Source organism: Globicephala melas, chromosome 11 (genome assembly GCF_963455315.2).
Source record: "Globicephala melas chromosome 11, mGloMel1.2, whole genome shotgun sequence".
NCBI lineage: Eukaryota > Metazoa > Chordata > Mammalia > Artiodactyla > Delphinidae > Globicephala > Globicephala melas.
In genome coordinates this window covers 52,676,156-52,698,239 of record NC_083324.2, presented here as the reverse complement: position 1 = coordinate 52,698,239, position 22,084 = coordinate 52,676,156, and the positions used below count along the sequence as shown (strand labels likewise).

The 22,084-nt window shown below is 35.1% G+C and overlaps 1 protein-coding gene across 1 annotated transcript in view; it reads left to right on the top strand.

Annotated features, from left to right (window-relative positions):
- Nucleotides 1-21,360, top strand: part of STT3B (STT3 oligosaccharyltransferase complex catalytic subunit B) — a 98,148-nt gene extending 76,788 nt beyond the window's left edge. Inside the window, exons 6-16 of the mRNA XM_030830037.3 lie at nucleotides 1,747-1,845; nucleotides 2,979-3,125; nucleotides 4,376-4,424; nucleotides 5,810-5,964; nucleotides 8,373-8,584; nucleotides 9,807-9,994; nucleotides 10,720-10,891; nucleotides 11,768-11,941; nucleotides 14,355-14,468; nucleotides 16,473-16,685; nucleotides 19,714-21,360. Of these exons, the coding sequence (XP_030685897.1) occupies nucleotides 1,747-1,845; nucleotides 2,979-3,125; nucleotides 4,376-4,424; nucleotides 5,810-5,964; nucleotides 8,373-8,584; nucleotides 9,807-9,994; nucleotides 10,720-10,891; nucleotides 11,768-11,941; nucleotides 14,355-14,468; nucleotides 16,473-16,685; nucleotides 19,714-19,794 (1,604 nt within the window). The 3' untranslated portion in view covers nucleotides 19,795-21,360. The remainder of the gene's footprint in view (nucleotides 1-1,746; nucleotides 1,846-2,978; nucleotides 3,126-4,375; nucleotides 4,425-5,809; nucleotides 5,965-8,372; nucleotides 8,585-9,806; nucleotides 9,995-10,719; nucleotides 10,892-11,767; nucleotides 11,942-14,354; nucleotides 14,469-16,472; nucleotides 16,686-19,713) is intronic.
- The last annotated feature ends 724 nt before the right edge of the window (nucleotides 21,361-22,084 follow it).

The window sequence follows — 22,084 nt, the reverse complement described above, 5'->3', positions numbered from 1 at the left end:
ATTGGCAGGCGGATTCTTAACCACTGTGCCACCAGGGAAGCCCCTCTAATTGTGCCTTTGTGTGTTCAGTATTTCTCCAGGGTTTAATTTCTCAGCTCTAGGTGTCTGAAAGACCTGTTGATCATAGAATCTTAGCTTATTATTATTGGGGCAGAAGAGGGGAGGGATCTACAAATCTTGTCTAAACTCCTCATTCTGTCGCGAGGAGACAAACTTTTGTTTTAAGTAGTTGTTCAAGGTCACACAATGACCTTTTTCCCATTTTTTTTCTAATTCTGCCTCTGTGACTCTTCGTCTGGGTGTCTACACAGACTGATTTGTTAAAGAAACATACTGTTATTAGATAACCCATCAACCAAATTGGTTGGCAGTTCAAATATATGTGACATAGAAATTCTTATTTATATTTACTTAACTTTTATTGCATTTGTGTTCAGCTGTCTTATTGAGGGAAATTGTATTCCAACATTAATATGTCTGGAAAGTACATTGTTGGATGTGTTACTTCTGCAGCGTCCTCTAGACAACTGGTTCTCTATTAGCTTGAGGTCATCAGAAACTTTATACGTTGGTCCTTCCTATTACATTTACTTAAGCTTCTTATCCTTTTTCCAACACTGTAGTCATCTCTCATCAGACAGCTTGGAAGGCAACTTAACATTTGAACCATTAACACATAATTTACCTTCTATAAATGGATTTCTTTTAAAAGCAAATAAGCATTCTTTCTCAGCTGAGTTGAGTGAAGAGAAGCATATGCTGTGCTGTACAATGTGTAGCATACAGATATGCCTGCTATAACAGTTCTCTTGCAGTTTTTTTTTCTAATAGAGTATTTTATTTGCCAACAACTAAATATTGACTGTACTTCATAAAGTATGTGAGTAAGCTTTATAAATGGAATAATCTTCACATTAACTATTTTACATGAGTTTTAACTCCATTTCTAAATAATTTTTAATTACAGTGATTCCAAATACTTTCACTATAATCAGCTTGTCTGGTAGTGATCTGTGAACACCTAAATGCAAAAATAAGTCTGTTATACAAATTGTAGCCCCTCCCCAATTTACCTATACACTTAGGTTGATATAAGGCAAGAATAATATATAGTATATTCAGTGCCAAGAGCAAATAAGTTTCCTTTATTAGATCCTAATAAATTCAGTAACTAGTCTGTTTTATGGCTTGACTTCTGTGGACTTAGTTCTTTTGTTCTTTAATCACATAAAACTTAGTGGATAGACATAAGATTTTTTTTTTAACTGGTTAAGTACTGTACAAAAGTGGTAGGAGACTATAAATAGGGTGTGAATACTTAAAAGCTTTTGAGACAATAGCAGCTATTCGTAATATGATGATAAGTATTCATTTGGTCATGCATACTTTATTTATGGGTTAATGCCAATAGGAATGGTGTTTACTTATATATTACATAGCTTCTTGGGTTATGTCATTGATTATTAATGATAGATTGAAAAAAAACTTGATTCCATTTTCAGGAGAGTAAAACAGCACCAGTCTCCTTAAAATAATATTTTTTAAAATGGCAGAAAGAATTTCACGATTTATAATGTATGATTAACCATCAAATATGTATCAAATACAATAGTCACTTCAGTATTCTATTCATAAAATAAGTTCAGTTAAAACTTTGCTAAAAATATATGAGTTGTGTATATATTTATGTTTGAAGTACTTATTGGTAGTAGTAAATTATCCTTGTTTCCTATTTTGTCTTTATAGCATATAGCACTTTCTATATTGTGGGCTTAATATTATCCATGCAGATACCCTTTGTGGGATTCCAGCCAATCAGAACAAGTGAACACATGGCAGCTGCAGGTATGAAAAATATTTATTTTGTTTCTTCTAAGGAATCTGTGAAGGTATGACTGGCCGATCTTCAGTGGAATGAAGGGTTCTTTTGGGGTTTTGTAGTTGTTTTTAATTTTCATCGTATTGGTTCTAAAACATCACCACTATAAAATATGAATATCATAGAGTTTATCGAGACTTTCTGATACTGTACGCCTAAAAGTGCTTATCTTGCCAGCTGTGACTGTTTTGAAAAAGCAAAACATCCTTTTTTGCAAACACTAAATAACATTTGCTTTGTATAAATTAAATAGTGTATCTGTACACTGAGTTACTGTATCACTGAGTTTTCATTTTACCAAATTTAGATGGAACATTTCATTTTTATGTTCCATACATCTCACTAAAATATTTTATCCATATCTACTAACTGGAATTAATGGCTTTCATATTGATTATAAGGTCATATAATTTCTCTCCCTAAAGCAGAGCATTTTGCCATCATTAATCTCGGTCACAAATAACAAGATGCAGTGGGAGATCTGTGAATAAAACTTTATCAGAGATTCTCCACACAAGGTGCATGATCCATAGGAAGTCTGTGGGTAGTTATTTTGTTTGTAGCATTTTATAAATATCAGTATATTTAACTTTCTGAGATGATGTTCCATAGCTTTTATCATCAGATTCTCAGTAAGAATCTTGAACCATCTCCATCCCCCACCCAACTATAAACAGTAACCATATATCAGGATTCTTCTGATCCAGGTCAGTTGTATCCTTCAGTAAATCTGAGAATTATTTTTTTAATGATGTTTCTTTATTTTTTAAATTTTTTTTCCTAGAAAACATGTTGCTAAAATATGGGACAAAGGGTGGAATTTAATGTGCTGAATAGGCTTCAGTTACTGAAATGAGATTTTTCTTGCCTGGTCCATGTATGGGGAGTCTGATCATTTTGAAAAAAATATGTAACACAATTTTTTGGGTGTATTAATTGGTTAACTGTCATTTGACAAAGGAAATGTCAGATCAAATGACTAGTCTCTGATATATGAATGGTACAAGGTATTCTAAGAAGGTCTTCCAAATTAACGTTTGTAAATGTCCTTGGTAAAAATGCTTTGTTGATTACTTATATGAACCTTTTCTTTAATTAGGTGTCTTTGCATTGCTGCAAGCTTATGCTTTCTTGCAGTATCTGAGAGACCGATTAACAAAACAAGAGTTCCAGACCCTGTTCTTTTTGGGTGTATCACTAGCTGCAGGTGCTGTGTTCCTTAGTGTCATCTATTTGACTTATACAGGTAGGTGTCATCACCTGTAGGATATGAATCTTGTCTCTAGGTTATTGCAAAAGATAATTCTTTTTCAAATTTTGTACATGTTGCATTTATCCTAGTAGTTCAAATATTGTGGTTTCTTTACAAACTGTATGAAAATAATAGTCAAAGGTTCTAAAATGTGAATAGCGGTACAAATTTTGATTTTTTTTTAACAGTATCTTAATTTTGCTGCTTCAGGTTCTGATAAATCCACTTTCAAACATCCTTCTCTTGATGGATGAATAGACCCAAAATGTATAAAATTCAAAGCTTCCAGTATTAACAGTGCAGGTTTACCCTCCCTTGTGTACATATACTCTATCTCCTGATTTTGAACAGTCAACCAGATAAGTTTCAGTCTGCTTCTGGATTCTGAGTTAATTTCTAATCCTGACTCTACTAGTCCCTAGAAATAAGTCAAATTCTTTCTGAAGGTATGTCAAATTAATGTACCAGCCTACGTCATAAAATCATGAAGAATTAATTGACAGGAATAAAAGGCACGAATGTTTAAAATCATCTTTGTGGACTGCCCTGGTGGCACAGTAGTTGGGAGTACACCTGCCAATGCAGGGGACACGAGTTCGAGCCCTGGTCCAGGAAGATCCCGCATGCTGTGGAGCAACTAAGCCCATGTGCCACAACTACTGAGCCTGTACTCTGGAGCCTGTGAGCCACAACTACTGAAGCCCTCGTGCCTAGAGCCTATGCTCCACAACAAGAGAAGCCACCGCAATGAGAAGCCTGTGTACCGCAACAAGGATTAGCCCCCGCTCGATACAACTAGAGAAAGCCCATTCGCAGCAATGAAGATCCAACGCAGCCAAAAATAAATAAAAGATAAATAAATTTTTTAAAAAATTAAAATCATCTTTGTAATTTATCTAAATTTGGCATACTGGACACCTCACTTTTTAAAATTATCCAATGCTATCTTAATACCTTAGCTTTATTTTACTAGTCAACTAGAGGTTTAAGAGAGAATTGGAAAACGTTCTACAATTTTATCTGTCAACTTGTTGTATTTCTCTGGAAATGTAATGTCCATGGATTTTTTTTTATTTGATCCCTAATCTTATTTTATCTGACTGCCAGCTGTGTGAAATACGTTGTCACCTATTTTTTTAAAAACAAGAATTCTTTTAATATTAGCTTAAATTAATCCATAATAATCAATAAACATAAAAACAGTGAAAAGGCAGATTAATTTCCTCTACACTTTTCCTTCCAAGGTTACATTGCACCGTGGAGTGGCAGGTTTTACTCATTGTGGGATACTGGGTAAGTGCAGATAAGTTATTTGCCCTCATGTTATTTTCCTTTTGTCGTCTGTTCTTTATTAGTATCTCTGTCAATACCTGGGCAACATTTCTAAAGTATCTAGCATGTACTAGTTTAGTAAATGTTGTAGTTTGTCTGTTATAATACCTGTTTGGAATTCACCTTTAGTGTGATTATGTAAGTCACATTTCTGTTCATGGGCAACTCCTTATTTTAGTTTTATTTGTTAAAACATTTCAGGTAACGTGTGCCATTTTAGTAATTGATTTTTGTTTTTACCAATGTATTCAAAGTTTCCATCTGTTAGTAATATTTAATTTTTAATCATTAAGGATAGATGCTATGTTATAGCATTTGTATGCCGTAGATATGAAGAAAAATTTAACTTTCTTTTTAATACCACATTATCTAAGTTTCTTGATATTTTTTAACCTATCAAATATACTAGAGAATATTTGTCGTGCTTTTTAAGAGTGCTGTTATAAAAAGAGTTAGTAAAAAAAAATTAGTTTTAAATTAGCTCAATAATTTTTTATCTCTAGAAATGTTTTCCTAAGGATAAGAAAATATCTCTTGGTGATAATTTACTTCTCTCCCTTGATTCTGCTATTCCATCTTTTTTGTTACTCTTCATGTGGCCGAATAAAAAACCTACCACAATTTATTGAACAGGCCTGCCCTTTGGTGTGATACCAAAAGGGCTCCTGCCCATGACTAATTAAAGGGCATAAGCAAATTATGTATGAATGGCTGAAGCTAATAGACACAAACTTCCAGAGATCAGCCTTTGCATCACCAGAGTTTGAGGGAAAACCCCAGTTGTAGAAGTTAGTTATTCTGATTAGGTTAAAATCCTAGGTTAAATTTTTCTTAGTCATACTTATTCTTGCTTTCAGACTTTAACTGACCACTTTGGAATTTCAGGGAAAATTTGTCCTGTCTTTTCCATTTCCCTCACCAGCCTCTGTGCCATCTCCTTGTTAAGAAAGGTATTGTGGCAATATGATATGTTATCAGATAAGGTATTTCTGCTAGTAATAAGTACAGAAGATAGTGAAACTCGTTGATGCAAACTTAGAAAAGTACTAAGTTAAAACTGCAAAACAAATTCCTATTTGAGCAAAGATTTTTGTGTTAGAAGTCAGAGCCAACACTTTTATAACTGGCCTTAGATAATTCTGATTTTAGGAGGGGCATATTGGTTTTGGTTTTACCAGTGTGTATCAGAATTATTTCCACTCTAGCTGGTTACATTGGAATATACTTTTAAGCAAGAAGAGGTAGGGATAGGAACCATATCTACAATCAGAGAAAGTTTAGTCATCTAAAAGGAACTCCTGTTTTATCATTTACTTTTAAATAATGTTAACTTTTTTTAATACCAGGTATGCAAAAATACACATTCCAATTATTGCGTCAGTGTCTGAGCATCAACCTACAACTTGGGTATCTTTCTTCTTTGATCTACATATTCTTGTGTGTACCTTCCCAGCAGGCCTGTGGTTCTGCATTAAAAATATCAACGATGAAAGAGTATTTGGTAAGAGATTTTTAATAAGTACTTTGATTTATTTATTTTTGTTGAGATTATCACTGCACTTTAAAGTTTTATTTTTCTTTGCTTGACTCTATGCATATTTAAGATAAACTTTCCTCTTACTTTGCATAAGTGCTTAACTAAGAAAAATTCAGTGAATTTGCATTATATATATATATATATATATATACTCTAATTATTAACTTTTCATTTTGGACTAGTATATAAATTTTTCATTCAATTTATTGTTTTCTGAGAGGTTAATGTAATTATAGTCTGTGGCTGAGAATTGGAAATTATAACTGTTGACAGAATAGACTTGACTTTATTTTCTCAGTTAAATCCAATCAAGTAGGAAGAAGTTTGCAGGGGCATCCATGATCCAAATTTCAGTGCAAAAGTACATTTTGTAATGGAATAAGAATCACCTTTAAGTAACACCCTCTTGACTGATTTGTGTAATTTCCAACTTACAAGACTTAGATATACAAACTATTTTAAAGGCAGTGTTTAGGATCTGACATTCAAAATATAAATGGACAGAATAAACAGATACCAAACACTTTTATGTAATTCAGTCATCACAAGAAGTATGCTGTGGCTGTTTTGCATTTGATAAAACCTGAAACTGAAAAAGCTTTGTAATATGCACAGGGTCACACAAGCAAATAGTTTGTGCAAGTATGGGTCCAGGACCATTAGAGACACTCAAAAGTTACTGTTCCAGAGTGAAGTCAGGAGAGATAAAATAGCATCTGCATAGGTTCTAACCAAAGGATGACACTCCTTCTTTTCTGGTTTTATAGGTCAGTGGACTCTGGATAAGGCCATGTTAATATTGCATCATTCAAAAAGATTTTAGCTTAGACATATTGCCCACTCATGACTTAGCAGTCCCAATCCTAGGTATATACCCAAGAGAAGTAAGTGCATGTGTCCCATAAAGGACATGTTTAAGAGTATATACATAGCAACTTTATCCATAATAGCCCTGAATTAGAAACATTCCAAAGGTTATCAGCAGTAGGATAAAGAGATTATGTATTTGTATAGTAGAATACAACACAACAATTAATAAAAGAATAGCATGGGTAATTAAAAGAAACCAGTACAAAAGAGAACATTTTTATATAATTTCATTACTATGAAGTTTAAGAATAAGGAAAACTAAATTATTGCTTTAAAAGTCCAAATAGTGATTACCTTTTTGGACTTTTAAGGTAAAAAAGGGTGGGGGGTGAGGGGAGCAGTTATTGACTGGGAAGAGGCATGAGGGATTCTCCTGAGGAGGTATACAGATGTTTGTATTTCGATATGGGTGGTAATTACATAGGTGTGTGCATATATAAAAATCCATTGAGATAAACAATATGGTATAATAAATGTATTTTTTAGTCAGGAAAAAAAATGTGAATTAGCTTCAAATGAGATAGGCACCCAAATGACTCATTAACTTTGTAAAGTCATATAGCCTCTAGCCAGAAATGATAGAGCCTTTCCTTGTGGTGAGCACATTATCTGGAAAGCTTTGACTATTGGAAATTACTTCCAATTTTTGTTTTTTAAGTTTCTTGGCAATAACTTTATAAGTTCCTCCTTTGGTAATAAATTATATTCTTCTCATCCCATTCTTACTTTAAAGCAGGCTTTATGCCAGATACTGGCACAGACTTTTCATAGACTTTGATTCTATAAACTTACTGTGCCTAATAATACAATTCACCAAACATGTTTTCATCTGTCAGTTAATGTATTTTTCTAATATGTGATGCTGTTGACAAATAATTGTCTCATTCCCCATAGTAGCTATAATTAAACTTGAAACATGATATGCTTCTCTAAACTGTTGATATGCAGTGTTTATTTTGTCAACACTAGTTATAATTTCTAAATATGACTTTTAAATTGGTTAGCATTATCAATTCAAAAACAATTAGGGCTTCCCTGATGGCACAGTGGTTAAGAATACGCCTGCCAATGCAGGGGACACGGGTTTGAGCCATGGTCTAGGAAGATCCCACATGCCGTGGAGCAACTAAGCCCATGCTCCACAACTTCTGAGCCCACGTGCCACAACTACTGAAGCACACGCACCTAGAGCCTGTGCTCTGCAGCAAGAGAAGCCAACGCAGTGAGAAGCCTGTGCACTGCAACAAAGAGTAGCCCCAGCTTGCCACAACTAGAGAAAGCCTGCGTGCAACAACAAAGACCCAACACAGCCAAAAACAAAATAAATAAAATAAATTTTTTTTTAAAAAAGTTCCTCTTTAAATAAATAAATAAATAAAACAGCCCTTTTATGAGATGTTTGTCTGTTTTTAGATTTTGTTTTAAATAGTTTTAAATAGTTAGTGGAGTTTCCAGGGACCCTTTTCTCTTCTAAAGTGTTACGAGAGAACTTGTCTTTGCAGTTGCTCTGTATGCCATCAGTGCTGTCTACTTTGCTGGCGTGATGGTGCGGCTGATGTTGACCTTGACTCCAGTCGTCTGTATGCTGTCTGCAATTGCATTCTCAAATGTTTTTGAGCATTATTTGGGGGATGACATGAAAAGGGAAAACCCACCTGTGGAGGACAGCAGTGATGAGGATGACAAGAGAAACCCAGGAAATTTGTATGATAAGGTGGGAAATCTAAAGTAAGGCCTTTAAAATTTTTACGTGTTTTATTTTTCCACCACAGTAAGAACTTGTATATATTATGAAGGGTGATTAAACAAGAATTTAGTCAAACTATGACATTTCTAGTTGGTCTTTACTGCTTGCCTCAAATTTTGAATCCTGGTTGGTCTTTTCACTCAGAAAGCTGGTGCTCTACTAAATTACATAAAATTTAGCGCTATAAATCCTTCTGAAACAATGTGCAAAGTGCTTATCCTTGAGGTCCATATTCACTGTAAACTTTTAAAATATTTGGTTGACTGAATAGTGATTCACGAGGGGAATAAGTGCCTTAAAAAAAAAGTCTCCAGTTTGTTAGCACTAGGTGGCTGGCCCATATAATAATGTAATTCACTTTTAACTTCTCAGCTAACAGAGCAGGATTATATTTGGTGCAAGTGTGGAAAAGACTTAGAATCAGAGCACTTGTCTTGGATGACATAGTAAACTTTATTAACTAGATTTTTAAGTAGCAATAAGCAATGAAGAACTTCGCAGTATATGTATTAATTTTGAAATTTTCTTTCTTTACTATGATAGGTCCAGTATTATTCATACAGATTAGTGCTAATAAGGCACATACCTGCTTTTGTGTTTGTGATGTTTTGTTTTGTGGTTTCTTAATAACTAGCCTTGCAATTTAGAACCTGACTGTTCTGTTCTCTGTTCCGTGAGGTTTTTGTTTTGTTTTCAAAAATGTAATCTTGATTTTAATAAGTCTGTTGGTTTGGGGTTTGGAAATTAGAAAACTGATTCTGATAATGCAGGTTTTTCCTATACTAAAGTCCTACATGGTCTGGATTATAAGCCGGATATTGCTGTTTTCACGGTGAGGAATTCAGATTTTTTATAAGAAAAGGTGGCCAGCATGAGACCATTTGGTTATCTCCTTTGTATTTACATAAAACATAAGGACAGTTGAGTTTGAAAGCAGCTTCTTACTGGAGATTTTTTGCTCTGCAACCTGCTCCTGGATTGGGTTTAGTTCCAGGAAGCCTTCTCATTCACATTTGACTTTAGAATTCACCTTGATAATTTTTAGAAAATGTTGTATGACCCACACGAGAATTCCTGAGAAAGAATTAAATTGATAGATAACATTCTCCCAACCTTCTCCCTTTTGAGTGTCTTAATGAAAGCAAGTCAAATGATGAATTTGTCTCATCAGTTTTTTTTGCATTTTCAGGCAGGTAAAGTGAGGAAGCATGTAACTGAACAGGAAAAAACTGAAGAGGGATTAGGTCCTAATATAAAAAGCATTGTTACCATGTTGATGCTGATGCTGTTGATGATGTTTGCAGTCCACTGTACCTGGGTCACAAGCAATGCCTACTCCAGCCCAAGTGTGGTCCTGGCCTCTTACAATCATGACGGGTAAGAAGACAACTTGACTACAAGAGGATTTTATACCTACCCTTTTTTCCTGTCTCAAAAGATAGAATTCAAAGATGTTTGTGAAGCTCTGCATTTGAATCTGCTGTGCTTTTCTTGTGACCTTTCCCCTGCCCGTCCCCTTTGGTAGAAGTAGGTAATAATCATTGTATTTCATGCTCTTTTCCAAAATATCTTTGCATATATAACATACACATTAGTCTTTCTCAAAGTGTTGTGCTTGGACACAGCATCATCATTACCAGGAAATCCTTTAGAAATGTAAATTCTTGACCCCACCTCAGTGTGTGAATGAGAAACCTGGGGGTGAGACTCAGTGATCTGTGGTTTAATAAGCCCCCCTGGTGATTCTGATACAGCTACAGTTTAAGAACAGCTGGTTTATGTACTGCAACCCCGCATTCCCACTCCAGCTTCTGCTTCACTTGGGTGCTCATTAGACTTGCCCAGTATCAGGCTCCACCCCAGAACTACTAAACCAGAATTTGCTTTTTTACAAGATGGCCTGGTGGTTTGTATGCATATTAAAGTCTAAGAAGCACTAGTCTAGCTCTCCATTGATTTTTTTTTTTTCTCCCTACCATGGAGGCTTTTAACTACCATCCTTAAAATATGAAATTACTTAGTGGCCTGGCACCTCAAGGTTTTAAGTTACCATCTTCACACTTCCAAGATATCATTTAAAAGAATATTGTGATTGTTTTCAGCACCAGGAATATCTTAGATGATTTTAGAGAAGCTTACTTTTGGCTGAGGCAAAATACAGATGAACATGCCCGAGTGATGTCTTGGTGGGATTATGGCTATCAAATAGCTGGGATGGCTAATAGAACTACTTTGGTGGATAATAACACCTGGAATAACAGCCACATAGCACTGGTAAGAATTTGATCAACAAAAGATCAAAAGTTACAAACCTTTATTCACTACTTAGCAATCAGACTTCACTTGTGATTAAGTAGGAAAAATGTGGGTGAAAGTACTCTTTGCTTGCTGAATTTTGAACATACTTCTCTACATATTTATTCAATAAAGTGAGTTCAAGGTATGCTTATTTTGTTTTTAAGAATAGAATTTATTTAAGTATCATTCAGAATTGTAGGCTGTTTGCTGGAGAATAGGCAAAATCTGAAACTTAAAATATTATATTTGTCTTGTATTTTCCATTTCATAAGTTAAGGAAAGTATTTGCAAATATGTAAAACAAATGCACTGTGTTTTATGGGCATGCAAATTATGTTCGCTCTAGCTATTAAATAACTAATTTACGTTAATTAAAGTAATCACCTCTCTGTTCTTTAAAGATTTTAAATAGATAACTGGGCGTTAGCCAAATGAATTCTCTTTGTATTAGTGTTGTAACTAATCATTAGATGTTTAGTAAACTGAAGAGAAGAATATATTTGTGCTAGCTAGATGGATGGTCATCCTCGGCCTGAGGTTATGAGAAGTTCTACTTCTTTTAAGCTTGCCTGCTTTCATATTAAAATGTTAATTTCATGAGACCTAATTATTAGCAAAATATTAGAGCATGTATTTCTGATTTTGACATTTCTGCTATAATTGGTTGTAGTAAGTGAGGTGCTTATAAATCTCAGTAAATCTGTTGAATTCATAGCAAGTCATTTTTATAAAAAAGTCCATGTAAATCAAACTCTTGAGATGCATTCCATCTTAAAGTAAAAATGTACGTCCATTTTTATTTTTAGTGTATTTTGGGACTAAGTACACCCATTCTCATTTTTTATTCTGTAGGTGGGAAAAGCCATGTCTTCAAATGAAACAGCAGCCTATAAAATCATGAGGAGTCTGGATGTAGATTATGTTTTGGTTATTTTTGGAGGGGTTATTGGGTATTCTGGTGATGATATCAACAAATTTCTCTGGATGGTTAGGATAGCTGAAGGGGAACATCCAAAAGACATTCGGGTAAGAAACTAGGTCGTTCTCGGTGTGTGAAAGACAGCTCCCAGTAGCCCTCTTACCTTGTTAATTGCATTGTGTTTGTTTTCATTATCCTATCCCCCAAATTCGTTCTTCAGTCTGACTTTACTGTTTATTAAAGATACCACAAGCATTTTCCCAGGTTTAAAACTTTGGAAACTCATACCTGGTACTTCCATTCTCCCCTACAAAGCAATCCCTTGCCAAAATTCTTGCCTTTACTCCTTACAGCCTGTCACGTCTGCCCTTTCCTTCCATTTTCATTGCTTCCACTCTGGCATTGACCCCTATGCTCGTAAACCTGAAATAGGACAGTAGCCTTGAACTTGCTATCTTTGCCTTAGTCTTGTTCCCTCTCCCAGTCTAACATGACGTTGATCATGTAACTTCCCAGCTTTTTTTTTTTTTTTTTTTTTTAAGCCTTCATTAGTTTAAGGAAAGGGGCCTTGAAACCAGACAGACATGAGTTGGAACTAAACCCTGCCACTGCCAGCTTGGTGCTATGGGCAAGTTGTTTTTCAGCCAGTCAGCATTATATGCTTTGAGCACTAGGTCTTGTTCTAGGTTCTAGTGTTATAATTGTGATTACGGCTGTTTCAGTTGATCACTAACAGATGCCAGGAATAATTCATTTGTACTGCTGTTATGAGAATTTATAGTAACATAGATGAAACCTCAGCCTAGTGGCTGGTTTGAAATAATCATAATGATGATTGAAATAATGAAGCAGTGGTATGAAATCCAAACGCTTTAGCTCAGAATGCACAACCCCTTAATACTTCACTTTCCTTTGCTGGCCTCTTGTCCTTCTATCACCTTTTTCTACTCTGTCGATCTACTCTAGCCCGTGAAACTTGCCTCGTGGTTTCTTTCCTTGGCTCATCTGACACACGTGTTTATACAGTTTTCTTCTTGGAGTACCTTCCCTACCACAGATTAGTCCCCTCTCCAGAAGCCCTTCTCTGGTGCATTATCAGATCACATCCAGCCTGGTTTGTAGGTAGATTCTGTTGTATCTCTCCCACTCAGCTGTGAGCTCAGAGAGGTTGGGCACCCAGCACTGTGGTTTACGTGGTGAAGGCACAAAAGATGAGAGTAAGATTCACTGCTGATCCAGAATAAAAGAACCTTTTGGGAAAATGTATGAATGTGTTTTATGTGACAGGGATGAAGTCGAGTAAAGCCCCAGATTTCTTGTTTAAGTATAAATGCTGTGACATTTCCCCTTAACTACGATTAATAAACAGTATTACCTTGTGTTAAATTGGTCTTAATTTAATCCTCCTAGTATATAATTTTCATTTGTGCATTTGCTTTAGCAGTGTTAAAACTGACGTGGTAGATCCAGATATATGCTTTGAACCATTTATATAGAGAAAAATCCTAAATTCCTATGCTTTGTGAATAGGTAATTTACACATTCACATGGTTCAAAAAATAAAATATAAAGGGATATACAGTAAAAGTTTACACCCCCCCCCAAGAAAAGGAAAAGAAAAAAGTCCATGGTAGTCTCTTACTATTTTCTTATGATTCTTATTGAAGCAGATAACTAGTAGCAAAATATACACCTTGTTCTTGCTTTTTTTACTTCACAATATATTATGGAGATCTTATGGGGATGCTTCTTCATTCCTTTTTTTTAATATCTGCATAGTGTCTTCCATTGTGTGTGTGCACCATGATTTATTTAACCTGTCCCTGTTAATGGACATTTAGGTTGATTGCAGTTTTTTAATCTCATAAACAGTGGTGCGATAAATAACTTTCTACACTCATCATTTTGCCCACGTATAAGTATCTCTGTAGGATAAATTCCTAGATGAGGAATTTCTATCGATGGTGTCAGATTAGCCCTCTTAGAGGTTAATTCATAAATTTGATGAACTCCCAATAAAAATTCCTACAGAAGTTTTCTAAACATTCCCCTCTGAACTAAAGAACTGATTTTAAAAGTTCATATGGAAAAATAAAGAACAAATTTAGTTGGCCTACCTGATATTAAATCATGGTATTGGTACCCTTTTTTTTTCTTAAATTATTGAGGTTTTATTATAACATGGTTTAAAATCTGGTAGAATTAATTAATAATCGCCCTCCCTCACTCTAACAGACTATTGTTCTTTTTCTCTGTGTTTTGGATACTCTTGTTTATTTCCTATAAATGATTTCTATACTGAGCTTTAAAAAACACCCATGATAGTTTTGTGGGTTTTTTAAGAGACGACATTAAATTTATAAATTCGTCTTCTGATACTATATTTTTTTGAGATGTAACTAAATATGGCTTTATGAAGATACCTCAAAAGTTAGTTCTTATGGGGAAATGAAAAGGGGAACCTGTAGCTTTGAATTGGTTATATTAAACTGACACAAACTTCTGGATTCTTTCCTGTAGGAAAGTGACTATTTCACCCCACAAGGAGAATTCCGTGTAGACAAAGCAGGATCCCCTACTTTGTTGAATTGCCTTATGTATAAAATGTCGTACTACAGATTTGGAGAAATGCAGGTTAGTTACATCAATTTTTCTATAATCTTTATTCAAACGAATATTAAGTAGCCTTGTTTGACTCTAAAAAACAGGATAATGATGTTTTGGTTGCGCTGTAAAGAAAAATGTGCTTATCTAAAGATTCTTTTCTCTATTAAATTTAATTTCTGAAACTTGTATGTAAAAAACGAGGAAATATTTTTTAGATCAAAGATTTCCTTCCAAAATTGTTAATTAACATAGGCTCAAATCCATTCTTTGTTTGCCATCTCACTTTTCAACTTCATGTTTTTGGAAGACCAGGGAGAGGTCTTCCAGCTGGGAAGCAGTGTGATCTTAAGTAGTTTAACTTCACTGCCTAGTTGGGGAAAGCCTGAAATTAAAGAGATGAATTATTTAGTCACTTCATATATTCACTGTTTCCCTGTTCTCCATTACCACAGAGAGCTAGGACTCTCTGGGTCAGAGTTTTCCCAGAAAATTGGAATGATATGGTACAAAAGATTAAGAGTCGACAAAAATGAGTGAATGGGCAAAGAGGCATCGTGGCAAAAAGAACAGATAATGGACTGTCACAACACCTGGGTTCCAGATCTGGCTCTGTCAGGTCACATAACCCTTGGACAAGTCACATTCTCTCTGGACTTGTTTTTTTCCTTGTCTGTGTATAATGGGGGTTGGACTGATGGCTTCTATGATTCTTCATAGCTCTCAGATTGCGTGACTGTCATACCAAGTTACACCTTCATACTAAGGTCACATCAATGGCAGAGGAAAAATTGCTTGTTTAATTTTATACAAATACCAGGGATCGAGATAATGTTTCAGCATTATTCGCTTGGAATTACTCTACAGGTGGCTCTGAAAAAACAGACAAAAATTTTACTACCAGATTTACGTTTTTGTTTGTGTTTTCTTTGAAGGCCACTGCCTGGTCTCTAAACTCATGCTAAGAAAGAAGCAACTTAAGCCATAATAATTAGCTACCTCAGAAAATGGGTGAAAGATTAGTTTCTCTGTTCACTAATGAGAGCATTGAAGGACTTTTTTTTTCTGTCACGTTTATCAAGAGCTCCAAGCCATGCCTGTAGCATGCATTCATTTTGATGCCTTTCCCTGCTCGAGAATAATATGTTTAAGACATGAGGTATATAACTTTGCTCTTGTATAGATGTGCAATAACAAGTTATTCTTGCACTGGAGGAGATTTGGTTTTTGGATTTATATTTAAGTTCTGTGTGGCAACATATAAACTTAGTCTGAGAATTTCTTAAAATCTTCTCCCGTCCCTCCATTTTTTCCTCCTTTCATTCTTGGTTAATCTTCCCATGGTTTGGCTTGTCTGACTTCCTTTGTAGTTCCCAATTTCAGGTTGGTTAGCATCACTGCTTTACTTGTGCATTGATTTAACAAGTAATGCTGGTAAGATAGAGCCACACTGAATAAGGTAAAGTCATCATGCAGCTTACATCCTGTTGGAGGATATAGGTAATTTTAAAGATAAATAAAAACCTTAGCAACAAACACTATAGAGTAAAAGAATAAGGAATCAATGGAGGAGACTTCGCAACCATCAATCTCAAGAAAATATTTTCCTGAAGGGATGGTATTTGGGCTGAGACCAAAGGATAGAAAGGGGACCAGCCATGCAAAATCACTGAATGAAGAACTTTGAGGTTGAAAGAGTAGATAGTATAGTGCAAGGCCCTGGGGCAGAAAAGCAGGCCCTTCTGTGTGTTTTCTCTGAATACCTATAAGAAGGGCTTTAATGGATTTTATCTTGCTATTGGTTTTTTTATGCCTGTGGGCTGTTCATCCACTCTACGGGTTCATTTAGTTTCTCTCTTGCAGAGTTTTTCCTATCTGGTTAGCAGCATATAAGAACTGTTACAATATATTGCTCTGATTGTGTTTTCCTAGTTTAAAAGGAGAAAGTTTTACTCTGCTGCTAACATTTACTACCTTCTAATATTGCAAGCTTTCCAATATGGTTAACATCCAATACTAATGTCACTTTTGCAGCTGGATTTCCGTACACCCCCAGGTTTTGATCGAACACGTAATGCTGAGATTGGAAACAAGGACATTAAATTCAAGCATTTGGAGGAGGCCTTTACATCAGAGCACTGGCTTGTAAGGATATATAAAGTGAAAGCACCCGATAACAGGGAGACACTAGACCACAAACCTCGAGTAACCAACATTTTCCCAAAACAGAAGTATTTGTCAAAGAAGGTGGGTGCCAAATGAAGTCATGTTTATGAAAGAGTAACTCCATATATACACTAGTATGTATAAAAGGGATAACTAATAAGAACCTGCTGTATAAAAAAAAATAAATAAAATTCAAATAAAAGAGAAAAAAAGGGTAACTCAAGATTGGTTGGTTTGACTGATAAATAATTACTGAAAATTGCGAATAAATTTTCATTTGCCAGATGAATAAAGACCAAGGCTTATATACAAAGTAGATATAAAGCCAACCTGCTGAGGGCAGTCCTTGCAAACTCAGCACTTCAGGTACCCCAAGCAGCAACTGTTCTGGATAGTTCTCGATAGGGAAGAGTGGTTATCAGTGAACCAAGCTAAGATTTTCCAGAGGCATTCTGGGTTTAGCTTGTGCCACTCCCATTAGTACGACTTGTTTGTAAAGTGAGATGTGTCTGTGGCTTCTGAACCTTTGTGAAAGTAAAAATGCCAAACAAGTAATAACAGTTGTGATTCGTTCATCATCTTTTGGTCAAAGCAAATTTATATAGCATTTTCATGTTCCGTTCTAGTACGACGTTACTGTATTATTCATTGAATAAAAAATAAACTTGAGTTGGTTTGAGTCTTGAATGAAAAAAAATCATTTATCTTAAGATAATTATTTTTAAATGTAATTGTCATGACAAAGCTTGTAGGTAGAATTATGATGAGACTATTGGCAGTCCTTTTGTAATAAATAATAAGATATGAAGTCTTTTACTGGAGGTCATTATGGCTCACTTAAGCCAAATAGATCTAATCTTTGCTATAAAAGCTACTGAAAAATGAGTATTTATATGGTTGGCCCTCTGTGGGAGATGGAAAATAATGAGCAGTTAGAAGAAATATTAAGATTGTATTTTAAGGTACTACCCTTATAATACTAATTGTTATTAGACTGATCTCAGTCTTAAATCTTGAAAGATACTTAGGTGTACATTGCTCAGCTCAGTTATTTTAAATCATTGAAGGAATTGTCTTATCCCTTTGTATTACTTAAAATATACTACAAATATATTCAGAATACAGATCATTTCAATTTGTACTATAAAGTGCTGAATATTAACTGTATGGTATGTAAATAGAAACTTTAACTGAATACTTTCTGTGCCAGGATAGGTTACCATATCTAGACTAACGTATTTAAATAAGTCAGAGCTGGCACTCACTGTGTCGTCATATCAAGTGATCTGGTGTCTCATAGGCACGTGGTAGGAGAAACTGATGAGTCACATCAGTGCAGAAGTCAGAACAAATGCTGACAGTCTGAAGGCAGTCACTCCTAAGACATCTCAGCCCAGTTATGAAAACAAGGCATTGAACTTGCTGTGTAACTGTTGATAGTGAAGTTTCTTAATCTGACCTCTTTGTCTTCTCATCATTTCCCCCAAATAAGTGAATGGATAAATAAAAATCCATCTGTCTTGTATGCCAAAAACATATTCTATTAGCCAACAACCTGGATCTAGTATTTCTGGTTTCCATGGCTTTATACTCAGTTTTGTAGTAGCAGGAATGCTTTTTATTTGTTTTGCTTTCCTCTCTCCAGCCCAGTTTTTATTTTGGGGGTTGAAGGGGGTGTGAGTGAGTACAGCAGCCACTTCCTGCCACTGCCAAGCTGACATGGCTGAGGCACTGGGAATTGTAGTCCAGGGCTGCATGGCTCACCTGCTCCTAGAGAGAAAACACCCTGAGGACCTAGATACATACGTGCAGAGACCTGGGGCATTTTACAGGATCTCACAGAAAAGGTTTCAAGTTAGAAATAATGTAGGTGATGATGATAAAGAAACCAACTCCTTGGCCTGGTTTGAATTTTTACAAATTGTGTCCTCTGAAATTCTTTACTTTTTGCCCTAATAAAATAAGTTAATAATAAGGTAACATATATTGTGGGCAAGTTAGCAGTAGCTAATTTTTGTGACCTTAAGAAGGATTGCATTCTGCCTTGTATTTTTGTCATTGTTAGAAAAAAATTATAAATTGTTTTAAACTGAACATCATAATATATGTACACGACATAGCATTTGCCAGAGTTTCTGAAACCTCCAAAAGTTGTATTTAAATGTGAGAATTGAATTGAGGGGTCAATCTCCTGAGTCTTGACCTGCTGCTAACCCAGTGCTTTGACTGATGCCTTAAAGTACTAATTTCCAAGAAATTTGCTTTTTTCAGTATCTATGAATATGTCAGATTGTCAGATCCATGTCCTATATTGATTTATCTTTGTGAGACTCTAAAATAGCAAACATTTTTGCAGTAATTTCTATCACCACATTTGTAGTAATTTATTTCTTACACCACAGACATCAGTTGACAGTATTTTAAGTGGAATCCTGAAGTGTTAAGAAAAATGAAAAATATCTTAGTTTTTTAAAGATCTGTGATGCTCAAGGAATGTTATGGGGTTTTTTTTCTTGGTGTTTGGGTTTTGTTTTAATATTTAAGTGCTTATTTTCCTACCTAAATTGGAGAATGTGCCAAGTAACTTTATTTCTCTTTATTTTTGTAGATAGGTATAATCGTCCTCCTTTTTTACAGATAAGAAAATCGGGGCTCCAAAAGTTACTAAGTTAATTTGTATTTCTGACACAGCTAATTCTTGGAAACTAAACTAGGAGCACCATTAACATTTTCTGAATCCTTAGTCTAGTTATATATTCTATCATGCCTGGAAATGTGAGTAATTATTACACCTGAGCATTTAGTGGTTGAGAGGGGAGGTGGGGATTCATTCACTTGATGGTGAGGAATGTATGACAGGCATTTGAGGACTGCTGTGGTCGTCCTTCATCTTAAAGGTGAGGACCTAGTCCAGTTCATCTTGGATCTCAGCATCCTTGGCATAGAGCAGTTCATGGTGCTCATTGACTGTTTCAAGGAGTCCAGCCCTAGGAAGATCTGAGGGATTATAAAGACAGTCTTCATCATTCTGCAGTAAACCATGTGTGTATCTGTAGTTTTAATCCGTAAGAAACCTGCACTAACACCATGTGTTCTGTTTTCTTTTTAGACTGCGAAAAGGAAGCGTGGCTACATTAAGAATAAACTAGTTTTTAAGAAAGGCAAGAAAATATCTAAGAAGACTGTTTAAATATACTGTTCTGGTTCCTAACTTGAAGCAGATGTCCTTGTGAGAACCGGTCTTTGCCTTTAGCTCATGTCATGTTTCACAGCGACGGAGGGTACAGAACCATCGCTGGAACCATCACTGGTCCAGGTTAATGTACAAAACTTTCTGGCAATGCCTGATTTAAAAAATAAAATTGGCTTACTGAGAACAGCTGTTTTTGATTTGTAATGTGAAGCAAGACAGAGCACTGCTGTAAATGTCTAACAGCAGATTTTTTTTTTACTGGTACATGTTATCCTTCAAATCTGAGAATTTGGACTAATGGCACCAAAGAACCCTCTAATTTGGTCCCTGGCACATGCATACTTGTCAATGTTTTTATTCTTTTACAAGATTTTATTTGAATTACCCAGATAGCAATACGTAAAATACGAATGACAAAATGTGATGCAAGCTTCTTGAACCAGTAAACTAGTACGGTCTGAGAAAGAGGTATTAGAAAAATAATTATACTTCCTTGAACTATATTTATTTTCATGTTTCTCCAGTGCAAAGAATGTTTCATCAAATGTACATTTTCTATTGCTTACTGTTTGCTCTGAGAAGAAGCTGCTGTTTCAAAGATGGACCTGTAACTAATCGATTCAAAGTTTTTTTTTTTTTATGTTGAAACATTATTGCTGCTGTTAGCAGTTGTTTTCACCAGGTACTTACAGAGCAGATCTCATACGTTGTTCATTCAAGGGCTAAATTTATATCCTTTGGAAATCATGGCAACTGCACAGGATGTTGCTAATTACCAGGATTGGGTTTGGTATCTTAGTCCTGAGGTTAGCATTTTGTTTACATGCAAAAGATTAAGGAAGAAACCCTTAAAGTGGACAGGTAGCCAAAGTTCATTTTGTGTGATTCTTCAAAATGACAAAGGATTTGTAAAGTTCGCCTGGATTTCTCTCATTTTTATAACAGTTTCATCCATCACAGTGATTTTGTCCTCTGCTCCATATTTTGTTGGTCCCTTAGGCATTTGATGAAACACTCTTTAATGCTATATGCATTTTCTTATTTTTATTAAAAATGTGACAATTGTCCAAAAAAATGCACTAAAATATAAATGGAGATTGAACATGTTCACTTTCCGTCTCATAGGCAACTTTATATAGACTTGAAAATTTTCTCCTGTTTAGTAAAAGTGAAAGAGAAAGGGTTTTTCCTGCCACAGGATATCTTTTTTTTATATAAACAAGTATAATTTACACCACTGCTTTTGGTGGAAAAGTGCAGAATAGTATGTAACTTTTATGAAGAAAAGTGTAATTTACAATATTCATTGAGAATGTTACTGCTGATTTTCTTTTCCAAAGTGTAGAATATTCTTTGATTTATAGAATCCATTTTTGACCCAGATGATGGTTCTTTTACATACCAATAAAATGGTTGAACCTTTTCACAATAAAAGTGTAACTAAATCTGGATTTCTGATACCTTGTCATTTGGAGGATTTTATTTTACTTTGTTGCTTTAAAATTCAGTGCAGAGAAGTTGTTGACTGTAGGGAAAATAAAGTTAATTCAAATTTTGTGTTAAGTGTTGTCTTTTATACATCTTTTATTTTTGAAAGGACTAACAGTATTGACACATACTTCCTTCTTGTTCACTTTTACAAAGGTTTTAGAGAACACGTGTAGGAAAAGTGCTAGATTAGTTCAACTTAGGTCTAAGGTCTAAGTTGAACTAATCTATTATTTATTTTGCCTTCCTTTCCACCCCAGAGTGAAAATTTCATTTTGACTTTTTATGGGTGAGTGAGGGGAAGACACCTAGCCAAATAAGAATTTAATCTCCATGTAAATGAGGCTAGGACTCTAACAAAAAAGCCCTGCTCTGTAAGTTCCGATATTTAATCAGCCAAGTCTTGTATAATTTTCTCATTAAGAGCAGGAATGATCTCTCACCTTTTCCAGTTTTAGGGAACCCCATTTTGGTTCAGTGGATTGCCTCAGCAAAAACTATATTGTAACCACACTTGAGATTTTATTGTAACAGAAAAGTGAAATTATAGACAGTAAAACAGCTTTTATTTTTATTCCACATCTTAGAATTGAACAAGCTGAGTGCTTTGTAGTATAAATAAGGCAGTGAGGCAGCAAGTCCAAAGATAAAGTTTATTTTTCAAACTTAACGTCCTTATCTACTTACTTGAGTTTGCATTTGTAGAGTTTTAACTTCGAGTCCCCAGGCCACGACCAAAAGGCCAGAGAACTAGATGGTATAAAAGCAGCCTATAGGGTATTATCGTTTCCATAGCTTA